Source organism: Macrosteles quadrilineatus, unplaced genomic scaffold (assembly GCF_028750875.1).
Source record: "Macrosteles quadrilineatus isolate MER2022 unplaced genomic scaffold, UCM_ALF_1.0 Scaffold_9__3_contigs__length_116548681, whole genome shotgun sequence".
NCBI classification, from domain to species: Eukaryota; Metazoa; Arthropoda; class Insecta; order Hemiptera; family Cicadellidae; genus Macrosteles; species Macrosteles quadrilineatus.
The window spans coordinates 76524688-76549358 of record NW_026542602.1 but is presented as its reverse complement, the minus strand read 5'-3'; the positions used below and the strand labels follow the sequence as shown (position 1 = coordinate 76549358).

Here is a 24671-nt window from a genome sequence, read left to right as displayed (position 1 = left end):
TCAGATAACATCACTAATCGATAGCCAATGATAAATTGGCATCTGGGTTGAGATACCATCCCGCTTAGAATCGAACCAGAGGGACCTTAAGATTTAAAGGTAAACACTATAACCATTCAGTTTCCTGACATTTAATTTGTGTAATGTACAACTAAACCTTACTTAGCTTACGCTCAAACAGAAAAATAATCTGATTATGACTTCAAAAATATAATCAGAAATGTTTAAATTTGCCAAACATGTAATATAGTGTTGTGCTGTTTCAGACCAAAAACAAAAAAGAAACAGAGAAGATTATGAAAAACATAATCAAGACTGTGATCAAAGTCGGAGTGCTTTTCCGCAATGATGAGTTCAACACGACAGATCTCGAGTACGCTGAGAACTTTAAAGTTAAGTTCCACACGGTTGCTATGGCCATACTGAGCTTTCACGGGGTCGACTTCATGTACGATCGCCAGTTCTTGGTCTTGAATCTCACAGAAGCCCACGCTAACCTGAAAAGACTCGTTCAGAATCACCTCAAAGACAAGAGTCTGCAGAGGATAGACGCAGTCTTTGAGTTCTTCTCCAATCCTCAGTTCCTCGACACTATTTTCAAGCGAGACTCACAAAGGTACAAGGAGATTCTCGACAACTTAGTGGAGGATATCAATTTCGCAATGGACGAAAACAATTTGTAACTGCATTTCCCCCTGTGATTTCCAACCGAATTAAGTTAAAATGCAAACTAAAATACCCAGTCACAAAGTAATATTTTTACGCATAAATTAAAGAAGCACAACAGTTTAAAAATGCTATAAACTTATCGACTAGAGACACAGAAATTAGTCCTCCTAAGTACTCTGTAACATAAGTGCCTATGGAATGTGTTTATAATCTAACAATAACTGGAGTTGCTAGTGCGAGAAATCGTAAACTATTTATTGCAATCAAATTTTCAAATGAATTCTGTAGTTTTTAACCCTGTAATCTGATATAAACGTTTACAAACAGAAGTTGTTATTTTTAAAAAACTTAAAGTTTAGCATAAAGAAATTTTCTCACTATTGATAGTTTCAAACACATAATAAAACCGTTACTACCTGGCAATACTAATGTGGAGTAAATTTTTCTGTGTCTGTAGTCAATGGTACAACATAGATAGTTTTTATTTAAAACTAATCATGGTCTTGTCAACTAATTTATTTGAAGCGAGGCTAACAAGATGTAGTTTTGTGAGACAAAGGCCAAACAGAAACCATTTTATGTAATTAAAATGGCATAAATTAACCAAGTGATGTAAGCCTGTTGGCTGTTTCTCTATGTTTTTAGAGTATTTTACACTGTCAATATTATTTAAGAATGTATTATTGTGTCTCTAGTTTTCCAAGACCAATTAAAGCTTTTTATGGAAGCTGTGGAAAGAAACATAATACTAGAATGCTTGGATAGTCTCCTAATATTTCTAAGTCTTTATTTATATCCTTCTTACTTCTCAAGTCAATCATGGACCTTACAGGACCTAACAGATATTGGGTTGAAATTTACTTTTCCCAAAACAACTATGTGCTGCGAACGTATGACATTTTTATTTTGTAGTTTAGAAAATGTTTATAATAGTTTTAACTGTAAGATATTTTGTACTAAAGCTGCTACCAAAGCTTATTTTAGTACTTATTTTGAATCACTCTGTTCTTAACCTTAAAGACACTCACAAGGTATAATAATAAATTTCTGAGAACTTTTAATTGCTCGTTAACTTTTAAGCGAGCCTTTTACATTTGGTTCTCACCTCTTGTTGTATGTTGTATCATTGTTGTCCCTCAAATGTTCATGTTTGTAAATTTTTGTTTTACTGTGATGAATTTGTTTTGTATATAGGTACTGTATTTATTTGTTATAGTATGGCTGTGTTATAGCATTCTGTATTTAACTTATCACATAGTTTAAAGACTCGAGTCAAATGATCAAATTTGAATTGTTTCCTATTTCTTATAAGTACCGGTAGGCGATTATATTTAAAAAACGCACATTTTTATTTTTGCTTAGATGTGCTTTTCTGTGAAGCTATTCTTTCCTAACCAAACAAGGTCTAATTAGTTTAGTGCTAATTTATACTAAATAGTATTTAGGTACTTGCTAAAGAAAATAATCAAAATTTGTTAAACCTGAGAAAAAAAGGTCTTTGCTATTTCATTTTATTTTTTGGTAGCAAATTTTAATGTATTTCATGCCAAGCAGTTTTTTTTATATATATAGTAATAAATTTGGTTTAATCTTTTTGAAAGCTCTTTTAACAAGTCATATATGAAATTTGAGATTTAATTTTGGCTTCTAATTTTCTTACAAACAATTTATTTTTACTACTAACAATTTTCTCCAGTTTATTTTCTTGATATCTTAAATAAAAAGTAGGATTACTAAATCTTCCATATCATTGGTCCATATCTTTTAGAACTATTATCTCTTGCCGGATATTTTTTATTGCCATTTACTTGTAAGTGTAGAATTTATATTTGATGAATCAATTTCATGCTAAATTATACAATTATAACCACAAATGTGAAACCTCTTATATGGGTGAATATTGAGTAAATAATTAGAGTTTATGGGGTATGATTTATTTAAAATATTATCTATAAGAAGCCGGTTTTATTTTAATGCACATCATTTAAATAAGATTATTAAGACATTAATGACTGTATTAATTTAATTAAGATGCAGTTTTCTTTTAATTTTTACTTTATTAATTTTGTATTAAAAATATATTTATGAAAAACATAAAGACAATTTTAAGAAAATTAAGTTTGTTTAAGTACATTGGACACATTAATCTAAAAACTACTGCTAGGATCACGTACATTTGCATTCCATATATACTGTATTTGTATTATTAATTCTGAAAAAAATAGTTATTTGTTTAACTAGTGTGCAAAGTAGCACTTTACCCTCTCGTTACACATTATATTTTTCCTACAGTTACTATAAAGCATCTATATTATTAAAATAATTTGTTGGATTTTTGTTTGCAGCAAATCGACCCATACCTATTATTTTTTATAGGCATATTAAGTATTTAAATTTCACACTGTTTTGTGTTGTTTGGTTGGAACACTGGAGTGTGGCAAAAGAAGTAAATGCAGCAATTATCTACTTTGTGTGCTATAATCAGTGAAAGGAAGCCCACTTTGTCAGGTAACTGTAGGAAAAAATATGTTATACCTAGGCTATGTATATCTTTGTATGAATTACTTAAGTTACAAAATACATTACACTGTGATAAACGATGTAACATATTCAAGATGTTTTATAACTTTTATTTTTACTTTTTATATGAATATGATTTTATAGTATTTACATAAAATAACAAATAGAATAAAATTGAATATCCTAATTAGTTGGATCTAATTTCAACAACTAATTATTTTTGTAAATGTTACTATTTACTAATATTATCATTGATGGCATCCCCTATCCCTCAATCTATTAGATGACTCATTGAGTTGTGAAATGTATAAATTTGTTTCAAAAACTCATTCTGAAATTCATAAAAATAATTACATTTTTATTTTATTGAATGAGATGATATTCCGAGAGTTGATTTCTCTTTATTACCTGGTTTGAGTATCTATGGCCCTATGGCTTAAGCCGAGCATAAGTGAATGTATTAGAACAAGGTTATCCTTAAATGGATTTTAAATCAAAAGAATTCTAAATTCAGTCACGAAAAGGAAACACTAACTAGACTGCTAGCTGTGTCCAGCAATTATACTCTTCGTTTTTAAACTGAGTAGATTATTGCAGTTAGGCTGTATTTTAGGTCCCTTTCCATGGTCGTACGGCCAAGGAGGGGCCCTCCCCCCACCTATTACCCTTTATTAACCAAAGATTATCAAAATTTTAAAATTATGCAAAAAAACAATAAAATTACAATACACAAAGCAATGTAGTTACGATACAATTGTAAAATCAAACCTCTTTTACATCTATTTAAAATATTTTGTGGAGGAGGACCCCTGAACCCCTCTTTTTACAGGGGGGTTATCCCTTACCCTCCAGTCCCCCTAGCCCCCCTTATGGAATAGTTAGATTGACGCCCATGTCTCTTTCACTACCTAAGCCATGGCTAACGATAAAGTGAGATTTACTTTTGGAGGCTAAAGATTATGGATAAGAGGACTACTAATTTGTCCAAGTACCAGTTCCTAAAATATGATTTGTTAACTAGTATTTTTTCCTTTTTAATTCATAACCAGGAACTGTTTGCATTTTTAATACTAAACATTGTTTTGCTGTTAAAATTAATTTTCTTAATTTTCTACAAGGTATTTGTAATTTTATTTTAGAAAGCTACCTATAACAATGTAATCCCCTTGTGGCCTCGTTAGTATCTAGAATGGAATGATTTTCATTAGTTTTTAAACAAGGTTTACAGAAGAAAAACTAAATCAAATCAAATATATGAATTTATAGTCCAATGAAGTGTGTTCATCATCACGTGACTTATTGAGACAGTAAAGTAGTAAATTTATAGGATAAATTTGTCCACTTTTATCAGATAAATATTTATAGTGTATCACATACTGTTAAACATTTTATACTTTTTATATTGCTTTAATTAAATTTTAGAATTATTGCCATGCTGTTTTCTGTGTCACATTTATAATCCATGCTTAATGTTTAATGTGAGCACCATCTAGCATTTTAAAATAAAACTATTAAAAATTATCAAATTTGTATTACAAATCCCATTTTCATTTCAGCAAGTCTATGGTTTTGGTTCTGATTGTTTTGGTTCACCTATACTATTCTAAAAAATCTCCTTGATAGAGTAGTACCAATAGAGGGGACCTAACTGTCATGTATTTTAACAAGGCATGTCAAGACATATAAAGATAAGATAAACACTTGCCTTTAAAAAAAAAAAATACTAGTTAAATAGGTGTGGTACCATCTGAAAATTGTTATAAAAGAAATATACAGTGTTTTTTTTTTTTAACTTGCATCTTTATTTGTGTAAAAACCGCAATAGATAGAAATATGCAGTTTGCGAGAATCATCTATTGACGTAGGGGGCCCAATTTTTTTGAATTCAACGTTACATTCACATTCCCCCCCCCTTTCCCCCCTGCCACCAACTTAATTTTTTTAAATAGCAAGGTATCCCTTGTGACATATCAAATAAAAGAGCATGAAAAAAGAAAATGGTTGATGAAAAGAAATTGAAAATCGGTTCATAAATTTGTGAGATATTCCCCCCTCCCTCCCCGGAACTTAATTTTTTTCTTAATAGCAAGGTACCCCTTGTGACATATCAAATGAAAGAGCATTAAAAAAGAAAATGTTTCATGAAAAAAAAATTGAAAAGTCGGTTCATGAATTTGTGAGATAATCCCCCCCCTTTTCCCCAACCCATAACTTTTTTTAATAGCAAGGTACCCCTTGTGACATATCAAATGAAAAACAAATTTCACCAACGTGGAGGGAGGGGGGGAATATCTCACAAACTTATGAACCGATTTTCAATTTTTTTCATCAAACATTTTTTTCATGCTCTTTCATTTGATATATCACAAGGGGTACCTTGCTATTTAAAAAAATTAAGTTGGGGGCTGGGGGATATTTTATTATTAAGTAGCCTATCTTAATTTATATGTAACATTAACTAATCGAACAGGGTTTTAATATTAATTTTGAGATTCGAGTGTCAGGATTCGATCTTTGAAGCCAACTGTTGGTTAATATGATCAAAATAAGAATGTGAATGTAACTGTTAGAAGAAGTAATTATTTTATTTATTATGATAACTATATATTATTATTATTATTATTACTATCCCATGCAGAAGAGTTTTCTTTAAATAACAAAGAAGAATTAATTTTAAGTTATAATTAATGTAGCCTACATTCAAATTTCCCGCCTACTCCCCACTACTCCAGACTCCAGACGACACTAACCAAGATGATGAAGCCGCCATCTTGTGACCTTCACTTCAATGTAATACTTAGAGGTTAGTGCATCGCCAAAATTTGTCTCTTCTTTAACCACGCATATCTTTACATTTTCAACGTTTACTTTTCTTTATGTTTCACTTTACACAACAGTAACGTTGAATTCAAAAAAATTGGGCCCCCTACGTCAATAGATGATTCCCGCAAACTGCATATTTCTATCTATTGCGGTTTTTACATAAATAAAGATGCAAGTTTAAAAAAAAAACACCTTGTATAAACACTTTACCTTTTACCTTGGTCCTCTTACCGTAGTCGTAGAGAGGGAATTGTCATCTTTTTTCTTTGTTGTGTCATTGGGGTAGCGGATTTTTATCCCCCTGGAATTTTACCCCCTGGGCAGATATAAATTGTTGAGAATGATTAATTATCGTCATTCAGTTTTAATTTAATGGTAAACATTTTATTATTAAGTAGCCTATTTTAATTTATATGTAACATTAACTAATCGAACAGGGTTTTAATATTAATTTTGAGATTCGAGTGTCAGGATTCGATCTTTGGTTAATATGATCAAAATAAAACAGCGAATTCTGTTTACTTAGTTGAGATTACAAAATAAATAAATAAAGATAGGCTACTAAATAATGAAATGTTTACAATTAATTAAAAACAGAAATAAGAAAATTAATCATTCAATTTCTAAAATCAGCCAGGGGGTTAAATTCCGGGGGGGGGGAAATTCCGGGGGTAAAAATCCGGCCCGTACATCTTCAGTTGCCTAAACGCTAGTTATATGGACAGGGGGTAAAATTCCGGATTTTATCGTTAATCTAATTAATCACGCTCTGACTATTTTCATTAGACTTCCAAATCCGCGGGGGTAAAATTCCGGCCGCGAACAAACTTTTGGCCACTCAGGTTTACTACGTCATTGTGACTTCAGCTTTGCCCAGGGGGTAAAATTCCAGGGGGATAAAATTCCGGCGACCCGTGTCATTGAAGTGTTTGATGTGTATGTGTGTGTGTATGGTGTTAAGTCGGACACGAGTATATACACATAATAAACCCCCGTCATAAGACTAAAAATTCAGGTAGTATTATTAGTCAATGACCGTATCTCTTTGGCATATGGTGCATTACAAAGTACCTTTAGGCCAATCTTTGCTCGGGGAATATCATGGGTATAATCTCAGTCTTAGCTCAATGGATGTAAACTGTAAATATACTTAACATCATAGCTATCACAGTTCAAGCTCATGTAACATGTCATAACCAACAGAGTCAGTGGTGGATCCAGTGGGGGGGGGCGAAGGGGGCGACCGCCCCCCCTCGGGCATACATATACATATATTTTTTACTGCATATAATACACAGTAGTGCATACAAATTGCGTAAAATAATTTGTCACACTAACTTAGGACAAAGAAATTGTATAAAACTGCCATTTTAGAGACTTTTAGTTTACGCAAATTTTTTTTTGGGGGGGGGTGCCCAGACCCCCTGGTTTGCCCCACCCTTGTGGCTATTACTGAGCAGAGCAGACCTTGGATTAGCCAAACCGTTGGTTAGTCTACCAGCACACAAAGCAGCACGGCTTGGGATATCACAAAAGAATATATAAATAAAAAAATAAGTAACATCTGTTTCCAGCACAATGGCACAAATAATGCAAGTGTGTGTGTTGTGTCTAGCGCGGGCTCTACTTGCTCAGAATTCTTTCACTCGGAAACATGTAATCTCGGTTTTTAAGTGCTCGGAGAGAAAAACGTCATGATGTCAATCAGAGATATGAGCACTCTAAAGAAATAATTTATTACTAATTATTAGTTTTCTAGAATATATATACGACCGGAGCGTCAGAATTATGAATGTCCACATTTTAATGTTTAATGGACTCGTTACATGTTGTCCATAGGATTTTTCTTCTCGGCCCTCAAACCAGTGTTCCAATCACTGGAAGAAAATACCCCATCCTAAAAAGATTTATATAAACGATTTTTGTGAGTCTAAAAGCTAGAACTATATTTGGGAGCGTAAAAAAATTTGTTTGTCCCCACAATAAACTGTTTAAAACCTTGCAGATCATGATTAATTTAAATTTTAATTTTTAAAAGGGAGTGGCACGTGGCATATGGAGACGTGTAATATGTCTACATCAAAAGACTAGACTACAACAAAAGAGTAGGGTTTTGTGGTGAGATTTTTACATTAAAAAAACAAAGTGCCTAATTTCCCAAACTTGGTAATCGTCATCAGACTCCGAAGGAAGTACATGTTTATCTTTCTGGCCATGTCAACAATCCCATAGAGCTTCATAATAAAGCCCTTACATAGCCCTAAAGTGTCAGTGTGGTGTGCTGTAACACCTGAAAGAATCTTTGGACTTACATTTTTTGAAGACGTCAACATTTTCATGGATGTCACCGAAGGATGTTGTTTAAAATACTGTATATGAAATAATGGCTTATCCATTATAAAATGGTATAAGATTACTTTTGTTTTAATGTGATTTTCATATCTTTAGTGTAAACATTATTATAGGTCTTGTGTTAGATATATTAGTTGTATTAGTTCTAAATTGTATAGTTCTTAAAGGTCTTGTGTTATTTATAAATTGTATACTGTACTTCTCATAGCTCCACCCTGTAGGTAGATACCGTTCGTTGTAATGAAGTTTGCCATACAATGCCCTAATTTATATGTAAGAATAACTATATGTGTTTAAGGAAGACAGAGTCAATCATACTCTATGGAAACCTTGGATTGGGACGGAGCGAAAGTGGGTTGCAATGCATGCCGTAAATGTAGTACTAAACTGAGCCGATCCTCTCATTGGCCCTTTCCAAGTCTTTATTTAAAAACTCGTTTGTGTTTGCTCTTCAATTTCTTTGTTTTCTTTTCTTTTCATACGTTAACGTTGGTTTGGTGTAGATCGAAATCGAATCGTTGGCTGTTTATTGTTTGTTGTGTGAATCACCATCACCAAATTTACCAAATTCTTTAGTGTAGTACGCCGTACGCGTTCGCGATTTTTGTTGTCTCGATCGTTGTAATATTTTCACTGAGCTCTGCCAAAAACTACAAAATGATTATTGTCAGTTTAATTCTCATGCTTGTAATATTTTCAGGCGTAGATTGTGAAAGAAAGGTAAGTTTAAGCCGGGTTTCTTTTGTTTCAATGTATATTAACAGCCTAGGCCTATTTGCTGAACAAGGATTACAGGGACCTAGCTTCCATTCAATGTTTAAGTTAACTTATTGGAAAAAACAACAAAGGCCTAAGTTACACTAAGTTCGACGTGTCCACCTAATTAAATAAGGTAGGTAGGCCTAGGCTAGGCCTATCGACATTTGGTTCATAAAATAGGCTATTCTATCTGCTCATAAGCCAATCCTCAGAAAACAAGGCCTTGGCCTACCTTGACAGAGTAACTACAGGGTAGGTGTGCCGTCAAAAAATCCCACCCATACGCTTGGGTTGTCACCTTAGGTTAGGGGAATATTGGGATATGGCCCCCCTCCCACCAGGATTTAACATCAAGGCTTAATAACGGGCATAAGGAACTAAAATCAGGACTGTCCTGACAGATTTGGGACGGTTGCCAACTCTGCCATATACCTAGCCTAGGCCCTACCCTCAATTAGCCTAGGCTAACCTAAGTTAGCCAGGACATGGAAGGCCTAGCCTAAGTTAGCCTATGAAACTTCAGTAACAATTGTTATGCCTAGGGTTCTCGTTTTTAGCCAACTAAGTTAGAGCGGCATTTCAAATTTATATTAAACTAAAAGTAAATAAGACAAGATCAATTTAAGTTATTTCCTTTAGAGGGAGATTACAAAGTCATTTGTTTGAAAACAATGTTGTTTGCTTCAAGTAATTGATTTGTAGGCCTATTTAAGAAATAGGTCTAAGTTAAAACAAATACCGGTAGCCTAACTTAACATTTTTCAGATCACAGCCAAGTTGAATCCAGGCTGTGACAATCCTTCTCTGTGCAAAGATGCCATATTGGTACATGTCAAGGCCGAAGGTTTGAATGACACTCTTCACCACATTTGGGATTTCACCTGGAAACCATCACTGCTCCTGGCACTCACTGAGAAGAACACTACGCTAAACATCCAATGGTCGCCTTTCCTTGCTGGCAATGAGGATGCTGTAAAATTTGATTCTGTGCCTAAATACGTATATGGAGTTGTTCTTGACAAGGTATTATAAGCACTTATTTACAATTTAGCCTAATTTAATAGGCCTAAGTTAAGGTATAAGTTAAGTGTAGGCCTAATAGTTAAAGCTACAAGTCGACTTACTCACTTGTAACCTAAATCAATTAAATTTACAAAGTGATAAGTTTTGTTGCATTTTTATTCCACCAGTATTCGATACCAAAAGTTAAAGTAGGCCTAGGCCTAAAAGTTAACACATTGTCTCTCCCTAATACAAATTAAATTTAAGTTAAAATCTTTTGGTTTAGGCCTATTTTTAACCATTGAGGTAGAGGAGACATTAGAGATTAGATTGTTTCAGTTACCGGTACTGGGTTTTGATATTTAGGTGAGAGCCTAAGTGTGAATTCCATTTTTATTCCTTTTTACCTAAAGGCTGTCTTGTTTTTTTTACCTTTTTACTGTGTGGGTACCCTAATGTTTTATCAAAAGTAAGTTATCACCAAATATTTTGTTTCAGATGATTGAATTTAACGATGCAGATGACACAGGATATTTGAATGAGACAAACTCTGATTCTTCTTATATTTCTCTTCTGGACACAAAGAACTTCAACTGGAAACTCAGCAATCTGACAAACACCAGTGGTGAAGCTACCTTGACTGTTGTCGCAACAGATTTCAAAGACAATCTCATTAATCTTCAGAAAAATGGAACTGTACAAATCACTGTAAGTTCCTAATTAAGTTACTCTCCTAATTATCAAACACACAAATAATTTGTTTGGTATTTAAGTTACTTTACTTCAAAACTTAATTTTAGCTCTGCTGGGTGCAGTTACACAGAGAACCTATTTAAGTAGGCCTAAAGTTTATCATGTAAAACAAAACAATTATTTTTCTTTATTCTAGGGTTGGTTTTGATAAAGATAAGATAAATTTAAGGATTGGTAACACATTCTTAGTTAATTAATTCTACTAATCTTATCTCTTTAATTAGCCTAAGTTAAAAAAATAATTGATTTCTCGACAATTTAAGTTTAAATGCCCGAATACTAGGAAGTCGGTGGAAAACATTGACCGATTGTTGACATATTATTTATCAGTCCTAAACTGTATTGAAGATATAACAACACAGTTAGCAGTTGGTTTCTGGTCTCTTTGCAGACCAGAAAGTAGTTTTTTACAGAAAGAGATTCGGTTGAATCAGCTGGAGTCCAGTAATTTACCAAAAATAGGCCTACCTATAGAACACTTTTTCACATTTGCGTTTCATTAGTTGGCTCTCAACAAAGGTACACACAAAAATTAGACAGGCAAAATGCACTTTCACATTAAACATAGGAAATGTTTGATTAACAACCCTTGCAATGTTAAATTGTTGTGCTAAAACTTAAAATTGTGTATAGACCTATTAAACAGTAGCCTATTGTGGTAGTATACGTGTGGGTTGTGTTTTACTTATATTTGTTGCTGGTAGTGTGGCAAAAAATAAACGACTCTCCCAGAAAGGTGCTAACTTGCATGAATCCCCAGCTTGTCAAATCTTACAAGGAATACATCAGACTTGTACCATTACGCCATTTTCCCATCTTTGTGGCGTATTACTAAAGTTTTGGCTATGAATGTTGCAGTTGTCAGCGTATGGAGCTGAGACCCACGGTGAGCCTCTGCCCCACCTGCTCCACTCTGGTAACGCCTCTCAGGTTGACCTGATCATCAATGGACTCTCTCCACAGTACAATAGGTCTCGCTACGGACTCGGCCTCCTCGCAGTCAGCTCTGACTCTCGTAACTCCACATTGCCCTCGGTCAACCACAGGAAGACACTGGATGACGAACATGCACCTGGAGTCTTCACTGTGAGTCCCACGCCAATCAAAACCTTTCATTTCTCTCATATAAATTGATTGGTATCTACACATTATTGGTATTTTTATGTTTTTGAGAACGGTCCAAACCCTGGTCTTGTTACTAAGTATCTAACATCAACCTTATGTTAGATAGCATCATTAATTGCTAAGCCCATTGACAAATCTCTTCCTTCTAGGTGTAGAATAAAAATTGATTGGAATCAAAGTAGCGACCTTTAAGATTATTTACTACTTACTATTATTATTCCTACCATTATGGTTTATTTCACTCCCCCAATGTGTTGTAGATCGAGGAGTTGCTAACACCGGCAGTGCATGACAAGGCTGGTGGTGGTTACCTTCAGTGGCGTCCCATTGTATACTTCTCTGACAAGCGTGAGATGACCAACAGCACAGAAACAGTGCAGTATCACGTAGTCGCCCCAACATCCCCACGCTCAGCTCTCAACCATTCGCTCCTGTTCTCTGCCCTCGGACCGCAAGTTGACGACATGCTCACCATCGCTACCAATGTGACCTTCGGAGTAGCTAAGGACGGCTTCTACAACAAGAATCAATATGCTGCATGGTAAGAAGGGGTTTTCTTGTTTTTATTGACATAAGCTATATATTTTTGGATAAATTGTGTGAGTCAATAGGTTTTGATGAGTCATTTGTATTAGCTAGTTCTCTATTTATGTCAATTTTTTTCATTTTAAACTGTGCACATCACGTTGCCAATCTTGCAGTTAGGCTAAATGTTTGATTTTGGTCAACAGTTTCCCTTAGGCCTATATAGTGTACCGGTACAAGGAAAACATATTAGTCCCATACAAACATATTAGTTTCATACAATAGCCTACTCATAACAGAGATACTCTCCAGTTAGTCCAAGTTGAACAGAAATGTCAAAAAGATAATTTGGGGACCAATTTGTTTATGACAATCCAAATTTAAAAAATACCACCCAATATATGAGAATCAGACTTGAAATAAAATAATATTAATTAATAATAATAATAATCCTAATAATATTAGGATGGAACGATAACTAATATGGACTCATTTAAGCTAGAGGGGAGCAAGCTAGTCTAGTGGTAGAGTGCAGAGCCTCAGTCCCTGAGGTCCAGGATTCAAATCCTGCTAATCACCAATAATAGATATTATCTAGGTCTAAGGTCTAGCCCAAAGTAAAGTGTAAAATGGTTCTGGGCTAGAACCTAGCATCCTAGGATGAGAAGGTAAGACATAAAAAAAGTATTGATTCATTTGGTAAGCCTACATTTTTTACAAAACTACCACACTAAAATTGTATGCTGCATAAATTAAAATCAATGAAGGAAGTCCATTAATCAGGAACAGCTAAACATTAGGCCTAGCCAATCATGAATTTCCTTTAACAATCTTAATCTGTGTAACAAAACGTTAGTATCATAGGTCTCGCATCCCCTAGAAATTTCTTGACTGCACAAAAATTACAGGTGTTTTCAAGGCTGCAATTATTACAAATGAATTATTTGTTAAGGACTATGGTTGCCGGCTACGGGCAGCCCCCAGAAGAGCACTTCTCCATGTTGGTAATGTTGGTGTTGCTGATTGGTCTTGGACTCCCGGCCATAGTGATCCTCACTGGAACTGTCTGCCTCGTCGTCCGCCGCCTTCAACGCAACAAGGACGACTTCTTCCTAAGCCGATAACTTCATCTCCCTTTCAGTCGGTGTTACCTTGTCTTTCAGTGAGTTGCTGTTAGTATTTGACGACGTCCTAAACTGTAGAACCCAGTGAGGTGATGAGTTCATTTTCCCCTTTTTCTAATCTCAGTAATATTTTGTTATTTAACATTTTTATTTTTTTGAGAGTTGTTGTTCTTACTATGAAACTATTATTTTAATCTTGTAAGACTGATTGGTTGTACTTAAGGGTTTACTAAATGTATGCTCGTACATTTTAGTGATTAACTTGTTTTGGGAGATATTCATTTACAAAGTATATGTAAAGAAAGATCAAGTATTTCAAACATTTTAATGAGGTTTTAAGCAATATTTTTCAAACACTGTTTAATTTCTCATCAACATCGATTGAAATTTCTTACATAAAATATCCCTCGTTAAAAACCCGGCTCTATATTTTACCAGTGTGTTGATTATCATTATTTGTGGCTACTAAGTGAGATTAGAAGAGGCAAGGAAGATACTCATCCATGTGTTTTATATACCAAAGCTAATTCCTAAAATACTAACTTATATTTAATTTAGCTGTAAGACAATGGTACCTCTGATGTAATAGCCGTGTAGTTACTTCTATCTGGTTGTCCTCAACATTCCTTCACTACCGTTTTACAAGACTGTACTAAGAAAGCATTTACTTTACATTCCATTAAACAGTTAACTGGCTCAGAAAGCTAAGTTAATTGTCTACAGTCCATTCTTTTGTTTATTGTACCATGGTTTTACTTATAACCAGGTATATAGCTAATTTATTTGAAGCATTGTTGACTGTTTTATGATGTTCTCAATTCTCTATAGGTAGCTATTTTAACACATGCCATAAGGTATTCTGTGTTCTGTGTAGAACAAACCCACCCATGCAATAAGAGCAAATACAACTTCATAGAGAAGCTAGAGCTTATATTTTATTAGTTAACAAGCACTAAAGCACATGTAATTAGTATTAAATAAATATGATATTTTTAGTTCATAAGTTAGCGTTACAAATAAGAAGTTTTAGTTTTCCGTACCATTGAAGTAACGTGCATTGTTTTAGTTTAGGAGTGTGTTTTATCTGAGTTGCTTTTAATCAAAATAACGTATTGATATATAATATAGGCCTGGGATCATTTTAATTGTAAAAAAATTAATATGTTCATCAATTGCTAATAACTTTCAGAATCTCGTTCTACTGATTTATGGAAATGTAATAGTTTTATTGCATTTCCATTGTTTTATTAAAATATAGGCCATAATATATACTTTAATTCATATTATTCATAGTAACGTATATAAGTGGAAGAAAATATTTTTATTTCCTAATATAAGTTATAAGAGTGTGTATTGTAAGTGATAGTTGCGTTAACTTTTTTATAACCGTGTTAGCCTTTGTTAGATGCGAAATTCTTTGCCATAAATTCCGTCCAATATGGTTCTATTAAAAATTATTATCAGTTCCAAATGATCTTTCATTTTTTCAAAATTTTTATTTGATGATTACTTCCAAGATTTTTAGTTGCAAATTAATATTCATATTTTTATTAGAATTCTGCAATTGAGACTTAAGTGTTGTGCAATAATTGAGAAATGTTCCAAAGTTTATCCTTCCATTGACTGTACATTCCTTGTTGTAAATCACTATATCACTGATTGATCATCGTTGTTATAACTGTCCCTTAGTTGTCACCTATGCTCAAGTCCATCGTCAGTTCAAGCAGCAATTTTATAGTCTTGAGCTTGATTTGATGGTGGTTGTTATAAACAATTTTGATGGTCAGTGTAGTAAGTCTTCACAAATTCCTAATACAAAAATCTTTATTTGGTTACTGTAAATTTAGGCAAGGTTAATACTCCGTTTAGTTTTGTGTACTATGGCTCTATTCAAGAGTGGAAGTTAGTAAACACCAGTTCACATTTCAATAACCAATTGACTTTGGTCACTCTGTGTACAAAAGCTAAACAGTATAATTGGGTCTTTAGTATATAAAAAGGTTTCTGGATTTCTTTTGTTTTTTATGTTGATCTCACCGTTGGTAAATAACTAGTAACCCTGTGATCTCGAGTCAATTTCCTCTACTCTCAAATAGTTATTCATTTTTATTAGCTAATGTTGTTTTAAAAAATAGACTTATATTTAAAATACAACGTTATAAGTCAATTAATTCTAATGAAACTGTTATTTTTGTAAATTTTAGCCATGACAACTATTACGCTTTTAACATAGGCAATGTACACGTATCGATTTAAGTCTGAATTTATTGTTAGATAGGCTCAATAAATGAATTTACTTCAAATTCAGTGTTTTATTTGTTGTGATTTACATATTGGAATACAGCATGCTGTGGCGGAGAACTCCATAAAACTGGTATTAAAGAGTAGTGTGGAGCTGGCACATAGTAGGCTACTGATACAAACAATACGGTTTAACGCTCGATTTGTCTACTTATGATGCAGTACTAAGAACTAGGTGGTATCCTAATAAAATGAACTTTGTTCACAGTTTTAAAACACCATTATACATTTTTTTACCAATACCGCAGGGTTTTACACAATAGTCACGTTTACACTAGGCAGGTACTGCCTCATGTAAACACGGCTTACCTTGCAAATTACATCTACAAGACAAGTCACATATGTTAAAATTGTCTACAGCCAGCCACATATGGGTGACAAACTTAAAAGGAAGAACTGTAGCCAATGATTTCAGCTTTTTTTCACTAAGTCCTCTTTTAAGGCTGTATAAATTTAATTATATGTCACCGACTCTAGGGTATATTTATTTTAAGGATAAGTGAGGGGAAATTTTTGTTTCTGACTTAACGATTTTATCAGCTGACTAGATGAATGACTGCTATACAGACTGTCCCAAAAGTCCCGGACCGGTTTAATATTTTCCAAACGACAACAGATAAATCAATAAGATTTTGCACATCAACACCACACTTAAAAATCTACTTTTTTAAGGAACTATCAATTTTTTGTCATATCATGGGGACGTCCCACGAGGAGTCAGAAGGAAATCTTAAATAGGAGCATAGGTCAATATGCACGTCAGTTTAAAGGGCTTAGCTAGCAGAGTTCAATGCCGGAAACCGCGCCTCGAAAGGATCACCCGTTACAAAATGGCGGCCATTCAAAGATTTCTTGAACCTGCCATTTTGAATCTTTGAACGATTGCCATTTTTTACTCAGGCGTTCTTTTGAGCTTGAATTTACGGCATTGTAATCTACTAGTGAAGACCTTTAATTTGATGTGCATATCGACCTATGCTTACGTTAAACATTTTTTCCGATTCCTAGGGCTGTGCCCCCAAATGCAAATTAAATGAATCTTTGAACCACTGTCATTCTTGACTTGGTTGTCCGTTTGAGTTCAAATTTGCAGCATTATATTCTGCTAGTAAAGACCTTTAATTTGATGTACATGTCAACCTATGCTTCTATTTAAGATTTCCTTCTGACTCCTTGCGGGACGTCCCCATGATGTGACAGAAAATTTATATTTCCATAAAAAAGTAGATTTTTAGGTGTGGTGTTGATGTACCAAATCTTATTGATTTATCTGTTGTCGTTTAGAAAATATTAAACCGGTCCGGGACTTTTGGGACAGTCTGTATAATACAGTATACATAATTTTTTGTTTGAGACTGAAAAAGACAACATGGTAGAGCCCTAACCTGGAAAGGTGACTTATGCTGTGAAGATTTCCCCAGTGTTGTTGTCTATACATACTGTTACTGTTACAAAATTACCCATCTATGCCACTATGCTTATTAAACCTACAAAGAATTCACCAGTAACAGCCAATTCACCAGAACAGAATTCACCAGTAATTAAAATAACAGCGAAATATAAAAGAAAATTAAGGCCAGGCGCAGGCGACTTTTGAGTCTAGCAACAGTTGCCCAATTAATAGGGGGACTGTTGCGCAACTCACTCCGAGCCTCTGAAGTCTAGCGACAGGAGTGCTCATACAAGCAACTGTTTAAGACGCAAGTCGGACATTACAGTATGGATTTCAATGATGGGATAGTATTTACTCTGTTATTGAAGTGTCACGGGCAAAAAAATAAGAGGTTTAGATTGTTTGTAACTGCCAAGGATACCTCTTCTCAACTTCATCAATTGATTTGTCAACATCCTCAACACGCACACTTATACTTAAAAATGTAATTTATCCAAACAAACTTCACACCACAACTAATGAAGATAGCAAACAAGTGACAGTTACCACGAGTAGCTGGCTGAGTCTGAGCGACACTAGTCGTATGTGTGCACGTCTAGACTTGTTTCAATGGATACCAAGTCTGAAGCGACAGTCCCACAACAATTGAGTCGCTAAGCTGTCTCTGGCAAATTGGGTCTGGGAACAACAGTTGTGCAACTGTCCCTCGGCCATTTCCTTGATGTGCACACTCCAATTTTTAACAATGCTCAACATTTATTTGGTCGGCCAACTGTTGCTAGTCTCAGTCACCTGTGTGCACCTGGCCTTAGGAAATTTTAAATAATTAAATTATCTTTTTAGGGCAACACACCTCTGCTTCCATGGTTTATGCCCGCCTGGATTACATCCCTGAGAAAAACCTAATAGTCCAGTCAATGAATGATCCAAAAGTAGGTGTAGAGTGCGTGAGCAGGTAACTAAGCGATTCCTTCAAAAACTTGTTCAGGGGGCTTAGGGTGTTAACATACCAAAAGTCCTGACTCCTAGGTGGTGAGCCAGGGGGTGGAGGGGGGGAAAAGGGGGGGATAAAGGTACGCATTTTGGGTTTTTTGATTATATCTCGAAAACTATCAACTTTTTGTATACTATAGTAAATTATAAAATTGAAGAAGATTAAATTTTCTACAAGAAAAGTATATAATGTGTTTATTTTGGTTCAACAGATTACGAGTTATAACTTATTTAATTTATATCTTATTAAAATACTCCTTCCATAAGAAATACATGTAAATTAGTATGCGAAATGGGGCGAATCCTATCCGCCCAAAGGAAATATAACTGATATTCTGGAAATCTTGACCAAATTTCCAGTAATTTGACACTTAAATCATGAAATTTTGTCAAAAATTAAAACGAGGGTGAGCGTTTAAAAATTGGATGATTTAAGGTTTTTTTTATATTTCCAATAAAAAAACACCAAAACTCAACATTTTGTTACCTCGCCCTCGTCTTAATTTTGGATCAATTTTAATGATTAAAGTGTCAAATTACTGGAAATTTTGTCGAGATTTCCAGAATATCATTTATATTTCCTTTGGGCGGATTGGATTCGCCCCATTTCGCATACTAATTTACATGTATTTCTTATGGAAGGAGTATTTTAATAAGATATCAATTAAATAAGTTATAACTCGTAATCTGTTGAACCAAAATAAACACATTATGTACTTTTCTTGTAGAAAATTTAATCTTCTTCAATTTTATAATTTACTATAGTATACAAAAAGTTGATAGTTTTCGAGATATAATCAAAAAACCCAAAATGCGTACCTTTCTCCCCCCCTTTTTCCCCCCTCCACCCCCTGGCTCACCACCTAGGAGTCAGGACTTTTGGTATGTTAACACCCTAAGCCCCCTGAACAAGTTTCTGAAGGAATCGCTTAGTTACCTGCTCACGCACTCTACACCTCATTCCTTGACTGGACTATAATGGGTGTTGTGGCTACTACTCTCTAACACTCTTTTGACCACCACGCTCTCATGGTTTAGCACAACAAGAAACAGTAAAACAATATGCATCAAAACCATTATTTATTTACTTGATTTTCTTAAAATATTAAATAAGGGATCGGCCAACACAAATGGCTGTGATTGGGCATAAAATTAATGACGGGCATGTGGGTTAATTTTTTTCTACAATTTTGTTTTTGTCCTCTATAAGGTGTTTTTGTCTGCTGTAAGGATTTGCAACAGTTGGAGTTGTACTGTACCTGATAAAATTAATTCAAAGGAAAAAGAATGTAAAACACCTGATAAAGCTTTCAACAATTTATTCTTACTGTCTAAGAGAATACTGCTTCTACTTAAGTGAAAAAATATAATACGATACAACAAACAACGCAAATACACTGACACAGCCATCAGAATAATTTAATTGACAATATAAACTAATGTAATGCACACAAATTAATACTGAAGGGTCTCATTCTTCCTCACTATCAGACAATCGGAGACCTTCTTGTTCATTGTTGCTCTCATGGTCACTATCAGAGTCTACGTTGAGCACAGAAGAGGAAGGGTCCGGCTGACTAGCGTTGATAGATAGTTCACAGTCGCTGGAGAACAAGTCAAACAGTTGCTGGAGTGTGATACAATCATCAGCCCATTGCTCTGTTCCACTAGCCGCCACAGCAGCAACTATTCTCTCCTCTATCGTCTCCCGCACTATAAACCGATGTACTGTTGTGGGCCTGAAACACCATTGATGGTAAAATATTAATAACAATGTGGATAAAGCAGTGATCCGTTTATTTGTAGTAAGGGTTCGCCAGACTTGTCTTTGAAAATTAGAACCTTCTTATGAGAGTTCAATCTAAATCTAAGTAATAATTGTTGGCTCTAATCTATCCAACCCCTCCAGGTCTGTCATGCATGAATAAGATCCTTTATTAAATCATTATTAGATTTGAGTTCTACTGTACAATTAACCAATAATCTAGACCAGTGGTTCCCAACCAATTTCCCTCCTGTACCCTTTTGTATATCTAATATTGTAAGCCCAAGAAATCATTAATATTCCTATTTGTGATTAAAATAGGTTTAGGCTCTTTCGGTGTACCCCTGACTGGTTTGTCGCGTACCCCTGTTGGGAATCCCTGATCTATACCAACCGTACAGACAACTCTGGTTGTCTCAATTTGAGAAATAAAGCATATTTTTAAAAACTTTAGTGAGGGTTGTTAAAGCCACCTGGTTTGTCCTATCCTGTGCACTCTTCCCACAGCCTGCAGCTCATCAGCTGGGTTCAGGATGGGTTCCACCAAGAACACATGAGTCGCCTCCACCAGATTCAGGCCCTTTCCTCCAGAGCGCAGCGGCAACAACAGGGCTGTCACTCCTTCTCCCTTAAACACATAACACACTGTTAACACGTTTTCTACCGCAATATTACTAAATTTTCCATTCATATGGACTAGCGACGCAAATATGTGACGGCCGGTTTCTGCCCATAATATGCGACAGTTAGTCACTCAGGATTATTGTAAAAACTTCATGTAAGCAACAGAACCACTTTGCAATATCAAGACAAAGTAAAAAGCTTTTTTTTTTGGTACTCGTAATAAAATGCACATTAATCTAGACTAATTGTAATAGAGAGTTTTCTGATTTTCAAGGAATAATGTTCAACTCTTATATTTTTAATTAAACTCCTACTAGTCAAATAACATGTGTTTCCACACTACCATCACCGCAAAACTGTGAATCAACTTACTGTTACTTCTCATTGCATTTTCACACAAATAACAGCCGTAGATGACAGCTGCTATTTAGCAGACATCAGTTGTATATAACAAACAGCCTTACATTAGTTATACCCGTTGAAAAGATACAAAGGACCTACCTTGAACTCTTTAATAGATTGCCGACGACTAACTTTACTGGCTTTCATTCGCCGGAATGTGATGTTGTTTTCACGGAATGCCTCAGCCAAAAGGTCCAACATTTTTTCCCACTATATAAAAATCATTATGTTAAATTTGTTTTAGCAACATTTCAAGCAATACAAACATAAACATATTAGGTCAAGTCAAGAGAGTGTAGCGTTAGAGCCACATAAGATAATGCTGAGGTAAAGTTTTGTTGTTGCAGCTAAATATACTATACCTTCAAAATAGATGGTTCTGGGAGTAAGAGAAAGTAATTTTATATAATGACAGATGGCCGACACTGTGGGGTGCAAAAAGTTGATTAAATAACTGTTCAATAGACCTAAGTAACCAAGAACAGTCAAATAAAAAATGGTACACTACTTCTGATAAACTTATTCCAAAAATTCACTCAAACATTCCCACTTTTCTGGAGGCAAAGCCTTTGAAACAATGGCATTTTGTTAGTTCACTAATATTCCAATGACAAGGAGGAACTGGATCCGGAACCAATTCTTTTCACATGATTTCAGAAAAGCACAGTTATAATTATAATTATTACTTACTCATGATTTAAAAAAGTACAATATGGTTGTTTTTAAAGATAAAGCTTTGTAATTGACAAATTTTTATGAGTACACCAAGCTGACCTGAGAAAATTAAAGAAGTAAGGGGATTGATTATACGAGATACTAAAAAAATACGTCATACACCTTAACACTAGCATTTAGTTGTAGTATACGACATCTTATTAAGTCTAAAAACCCCATTTGACATCACATAACATCTAACACATAACACATAACATCATTTGACATCATAACATCTAATAATAAGATAAACTAACATACAAGTTTTACTTACTGCTGAGAAAATAAGTATTTTAACATCTGGCTCTTGGCAGATAAGAGAGAGGGTACGGCCAACAACAGCTTCCACCTTGGTAGAATAGGAACCCTTGACAGATGTGCTCGTAGAGGCACCACTGCTCTGGGGAGCAGGCTGACTCGTATTGGCACCACTGCTTTGGAGGTCAGGCTGGCTCGTAGTGGCAATACTGACAGAGGCAGTTGTGTCGGGTGAGATCTCACTCTTACTTTCACTTGTAGTTTGCCCTGAATTGTTGGCAACACTGTCAGTTTTGCTAGGGTTAGTAGTTGATTCTTTTACATTGTTGGCAGCGCTGTCAGTTTTGCTCTGTTCAGGTGAAGTTTCAGTCACTTCTGCACTGGTAGTAATGTCTGTGTTGCTTTCAACATACGAGATCTCAGAGACCAAGCATGACTGTCGACACTGAGGACACTGCAGGTTGAATGTTGTCGGCTTGACGATGAAAGACAGACAGTCGAGACAAAGACAGTGACCACACTGCAGCACTGACCACTGCAACATAAGCAACATGCTATATGCTATTGAAAACTAAGTACAGGGCTTCATTAATGGGTTTTTTTTAGAAAAATAGGAATACAGATTTTCTACATTTTTTATTCCCTCTAATAATTCAGTTAATTTTTGAATGAACAGATGATCCTAAATTTAACATTTAAAAGTGTTCAGTGGACAGATAAATTAGTTAAACTTCCTCCCTAATAAGTAATTGTAACTTTTTTCATGTTGTGTAGTCTATATCCTAATTTGGAATCAGGATTGCAACTAGATTCTAAAGATGTGCGAGTGTGAAGTATGTCAGTAGTCAAGACAAACCTTGTCTGTAAGATCGTTACGGCAGACAGGACAGATGGCAGCAGGAGCTCCTTCCTTCTGCAGAGTCTCCAAGTAACACAATGTGCCAATCTTCTTCTTCAGCTGTGCTTCGTTTACAGCTTTCTCAGTCGTTAATTTTGCCAGCTCCGGCCCAACCTGACGATCATAACGAACAATTATTGATCCAAGCGATTGTGCAATTTTCATCACAATTTTAGCGAGAAAGGTATTAGAGTACATATATGTTATAACAATCTGAGTAATGAGATCTTGAATTTGTTAGAGATGTTTACATTTACATGTCATATTAGTTCAACAATACATTTTACTATTTGTTCTTCTAATCATCTTCTAGTATTTACTTTGTGCCCAAATAACACCTAACGTAATAGATTATTTACCAAGTTTGTATGTACTCACCCTGTACATCTGGATGATGTGATGATTCTCCCCAGTTGTCCGTTTGTCTTCGTCTTCGCCAGCGTACGGCAGCCTGAGCCGCATCTTGCACATGTTGAGTTCATCTTTGGCATCCACCAAGTCACAGATCTGTCGCCAGAGCAGGTTCAAGTCTAAGAACTCCTTCTTTATCTTCTCCAACAGTGAGAGGTGCTGAGCTGCTTCCTTGGTGTACTCTGTCGGTGCTTGCTTCTGCCTTGCGTAAGTCGCTAGAGCTGAAAATCAATTATGTTTCAACTTGCAAAATCCAGTCTGTTGCCACCTTAACCAGAAATCTTATCACAGGAAACGATTCATACTTGGCAGAAGCATGGATTGTCCTTTGTCCTTCACATCGATTTCCCTTCAAATTGTTTTTGGAAACTATTACGAGACTAAACCAGCTAGAATAGTAGTGGACGAAGTCAAGAATACGACATTTATTTAAGATTTGAACTAGCTAGGTCCTGTCAAGATCTTGATAAAGACCTTAGGGACAGCCTTTGGAAATATTTTAGTAGGTTTAATACAAAATTTAAATGTTTATACTAGGGGTCTGCGGGTCAGACTTTTTTGGTTCGGGTCGGGTCGGGTCGGGCCAATAATTTTGGTCCTCGGGTTTCGGGCCAAAATCGGGTCGGGCCAAAAATTATTAATTACCGGATTTTTTTTCTTTTTTTAACTCCTATCTGTGTTTATAATATTACTTGAAAATAACATATGGAAAAAGATTGTATTTATGTATATTATTTCATGTTCATAACTTATTTACAGCTTCGGAGTTGCCTCAACTGCAAGAAAGAAGAAAATAATTTTTTTTTATCAAGCCATTCTTTCCCATTTTCATAACTGTTGAAATATCTAAACAGCTATATTACAACAAGTTTGTAATGGAACTTAATATAAATGGATCATAAACAAATCAATTAACCTTATCACAAGTTTAGGGCCTGTGGCTTCAAGACTGCAAGCAAGAAGAAAATAAAAATTCTATGTTTCCACCATGCAATATGAATCATTCATTCCCTGCCTCCTAACCTCCTCTCACACTTACAATAGCATTATTAGTTACATCATTATAAATAAAGAATTATCTATTATTGGCATTAGTATGCCTACAGCTTTACATAGGAATTATTTTTTATAGGGCCTAAAATAGTAATAGACTAAGCAACATGACAAGTGGAGAACTCATTGAAGAAAAGATATTGTGTAAACTAATTTACTATAAAACTCTAAAACAATAAATAACACACATACATTGTTTATGATATA

At 34.8% G+C, this 24671-nt stretch overlaps 3 protein-coding genes across 3 annotated transcripts in view; 2 read left to right on the top strand and 1 right to left on the bottom strand.

Moving 5' to 3' along the window:
- The window catches only part of LOC129003583 (tumor necrosis factor alpha-induced protein 8-like protein), a 42594-nt gene extending 40276 nt beyond the window's left edge, over positions 1–2318 (top strand). Inside the window, exon 5 of the mRNA XM_054431880.1 lies at positions 267–2318. Within this exon, the coding sequence (XP_054287855.1) occupies positions 267–683 (417 nt within the window). The 3' untranslated portion in view covers positions 684–2318. The remainder of the gene's footprint in view (positions 1–266) is intronic.
- A 6550-nt stretch (positions 2319–8868) lies between these two features.
- On the top strand, positions 8869–15955 carry LOC129004114 (glycosylated lysosomal membrane protein-like). The gene is made up of 6 exons (XM_054432542.1): positions 8869–9084; positions 9889–10146; positions 10624–10833; positions 11737–11964; positions 12264–12544; positions 13481–15955. The coding sequence occupies exons 1-6, from the start codon at positions 9022–9024 to the stop codon at positions 13650–13652; spliced, it is 1212 nt and encodes a 403-aa protein (XP_054288517.1). The 5' UTR covers positions 8869–9021; the 3' UTR covers positions 13653–15955.
- Positions 15956–19735: 3780 nt separating this feature from the next.
- LOC129003062 (E3 ubiquitin-protein ligase SHPRH-like) overlaps positions 19736–24671 on the bottom strand; it is a 41229-nt gene continuing 36293 nt past the window's right edge. Inside the window, exons 14-19 of the mRNA XM_054431277.1 lie at positions 23379–23632; positions 22959–23114; positions 22119–22637; positions 21230–21340; positions 20578–20732; positions 19736–20078 (exon numbers count right to left, since the gene is read on the bottom strand). Of these exons, the coding sequence (XP_054287252.1) occupies positions 19811–20078; positions 20578–20732; positions 21230–21340; positions 22119–22637; positions 22959–23114; positions 23379–23632 (1463 nt within the window). The 3' untranslated portion in view covers positions 19736–19810. The remainder of the gene's footprint in view (positions 20079–20577; positions 20733–21229; positions 21341–22118; positions 22638–22958; positions 23115–23378; positions 23633–24671) is intronic.

Bases quoted from the DNA above. Each gene is read 5' to 3' on its own strand.
- LOC129004114 (XM_054432542.1), top strand. From the start codon at position 9,022: ATGATTATTGTCAGTTTAATTCTCATGCTTGTAATATTTTCAGGCGTA. The intron at 10,834-11,736 runs GTAAGTTCCTAA...TGAATGTTGCAG, and splicing joins ATGGAACTGTACAAATCACT to TTGTCAGCGTATGGAGCTGA. The intron at 12,545-13,480 runs GTAAGAAGGGGT...TTATTTGTTAAG, and splicing joins AAGAATCAATATGCTGCATG to GACTATGGTTGCCGGCTACG.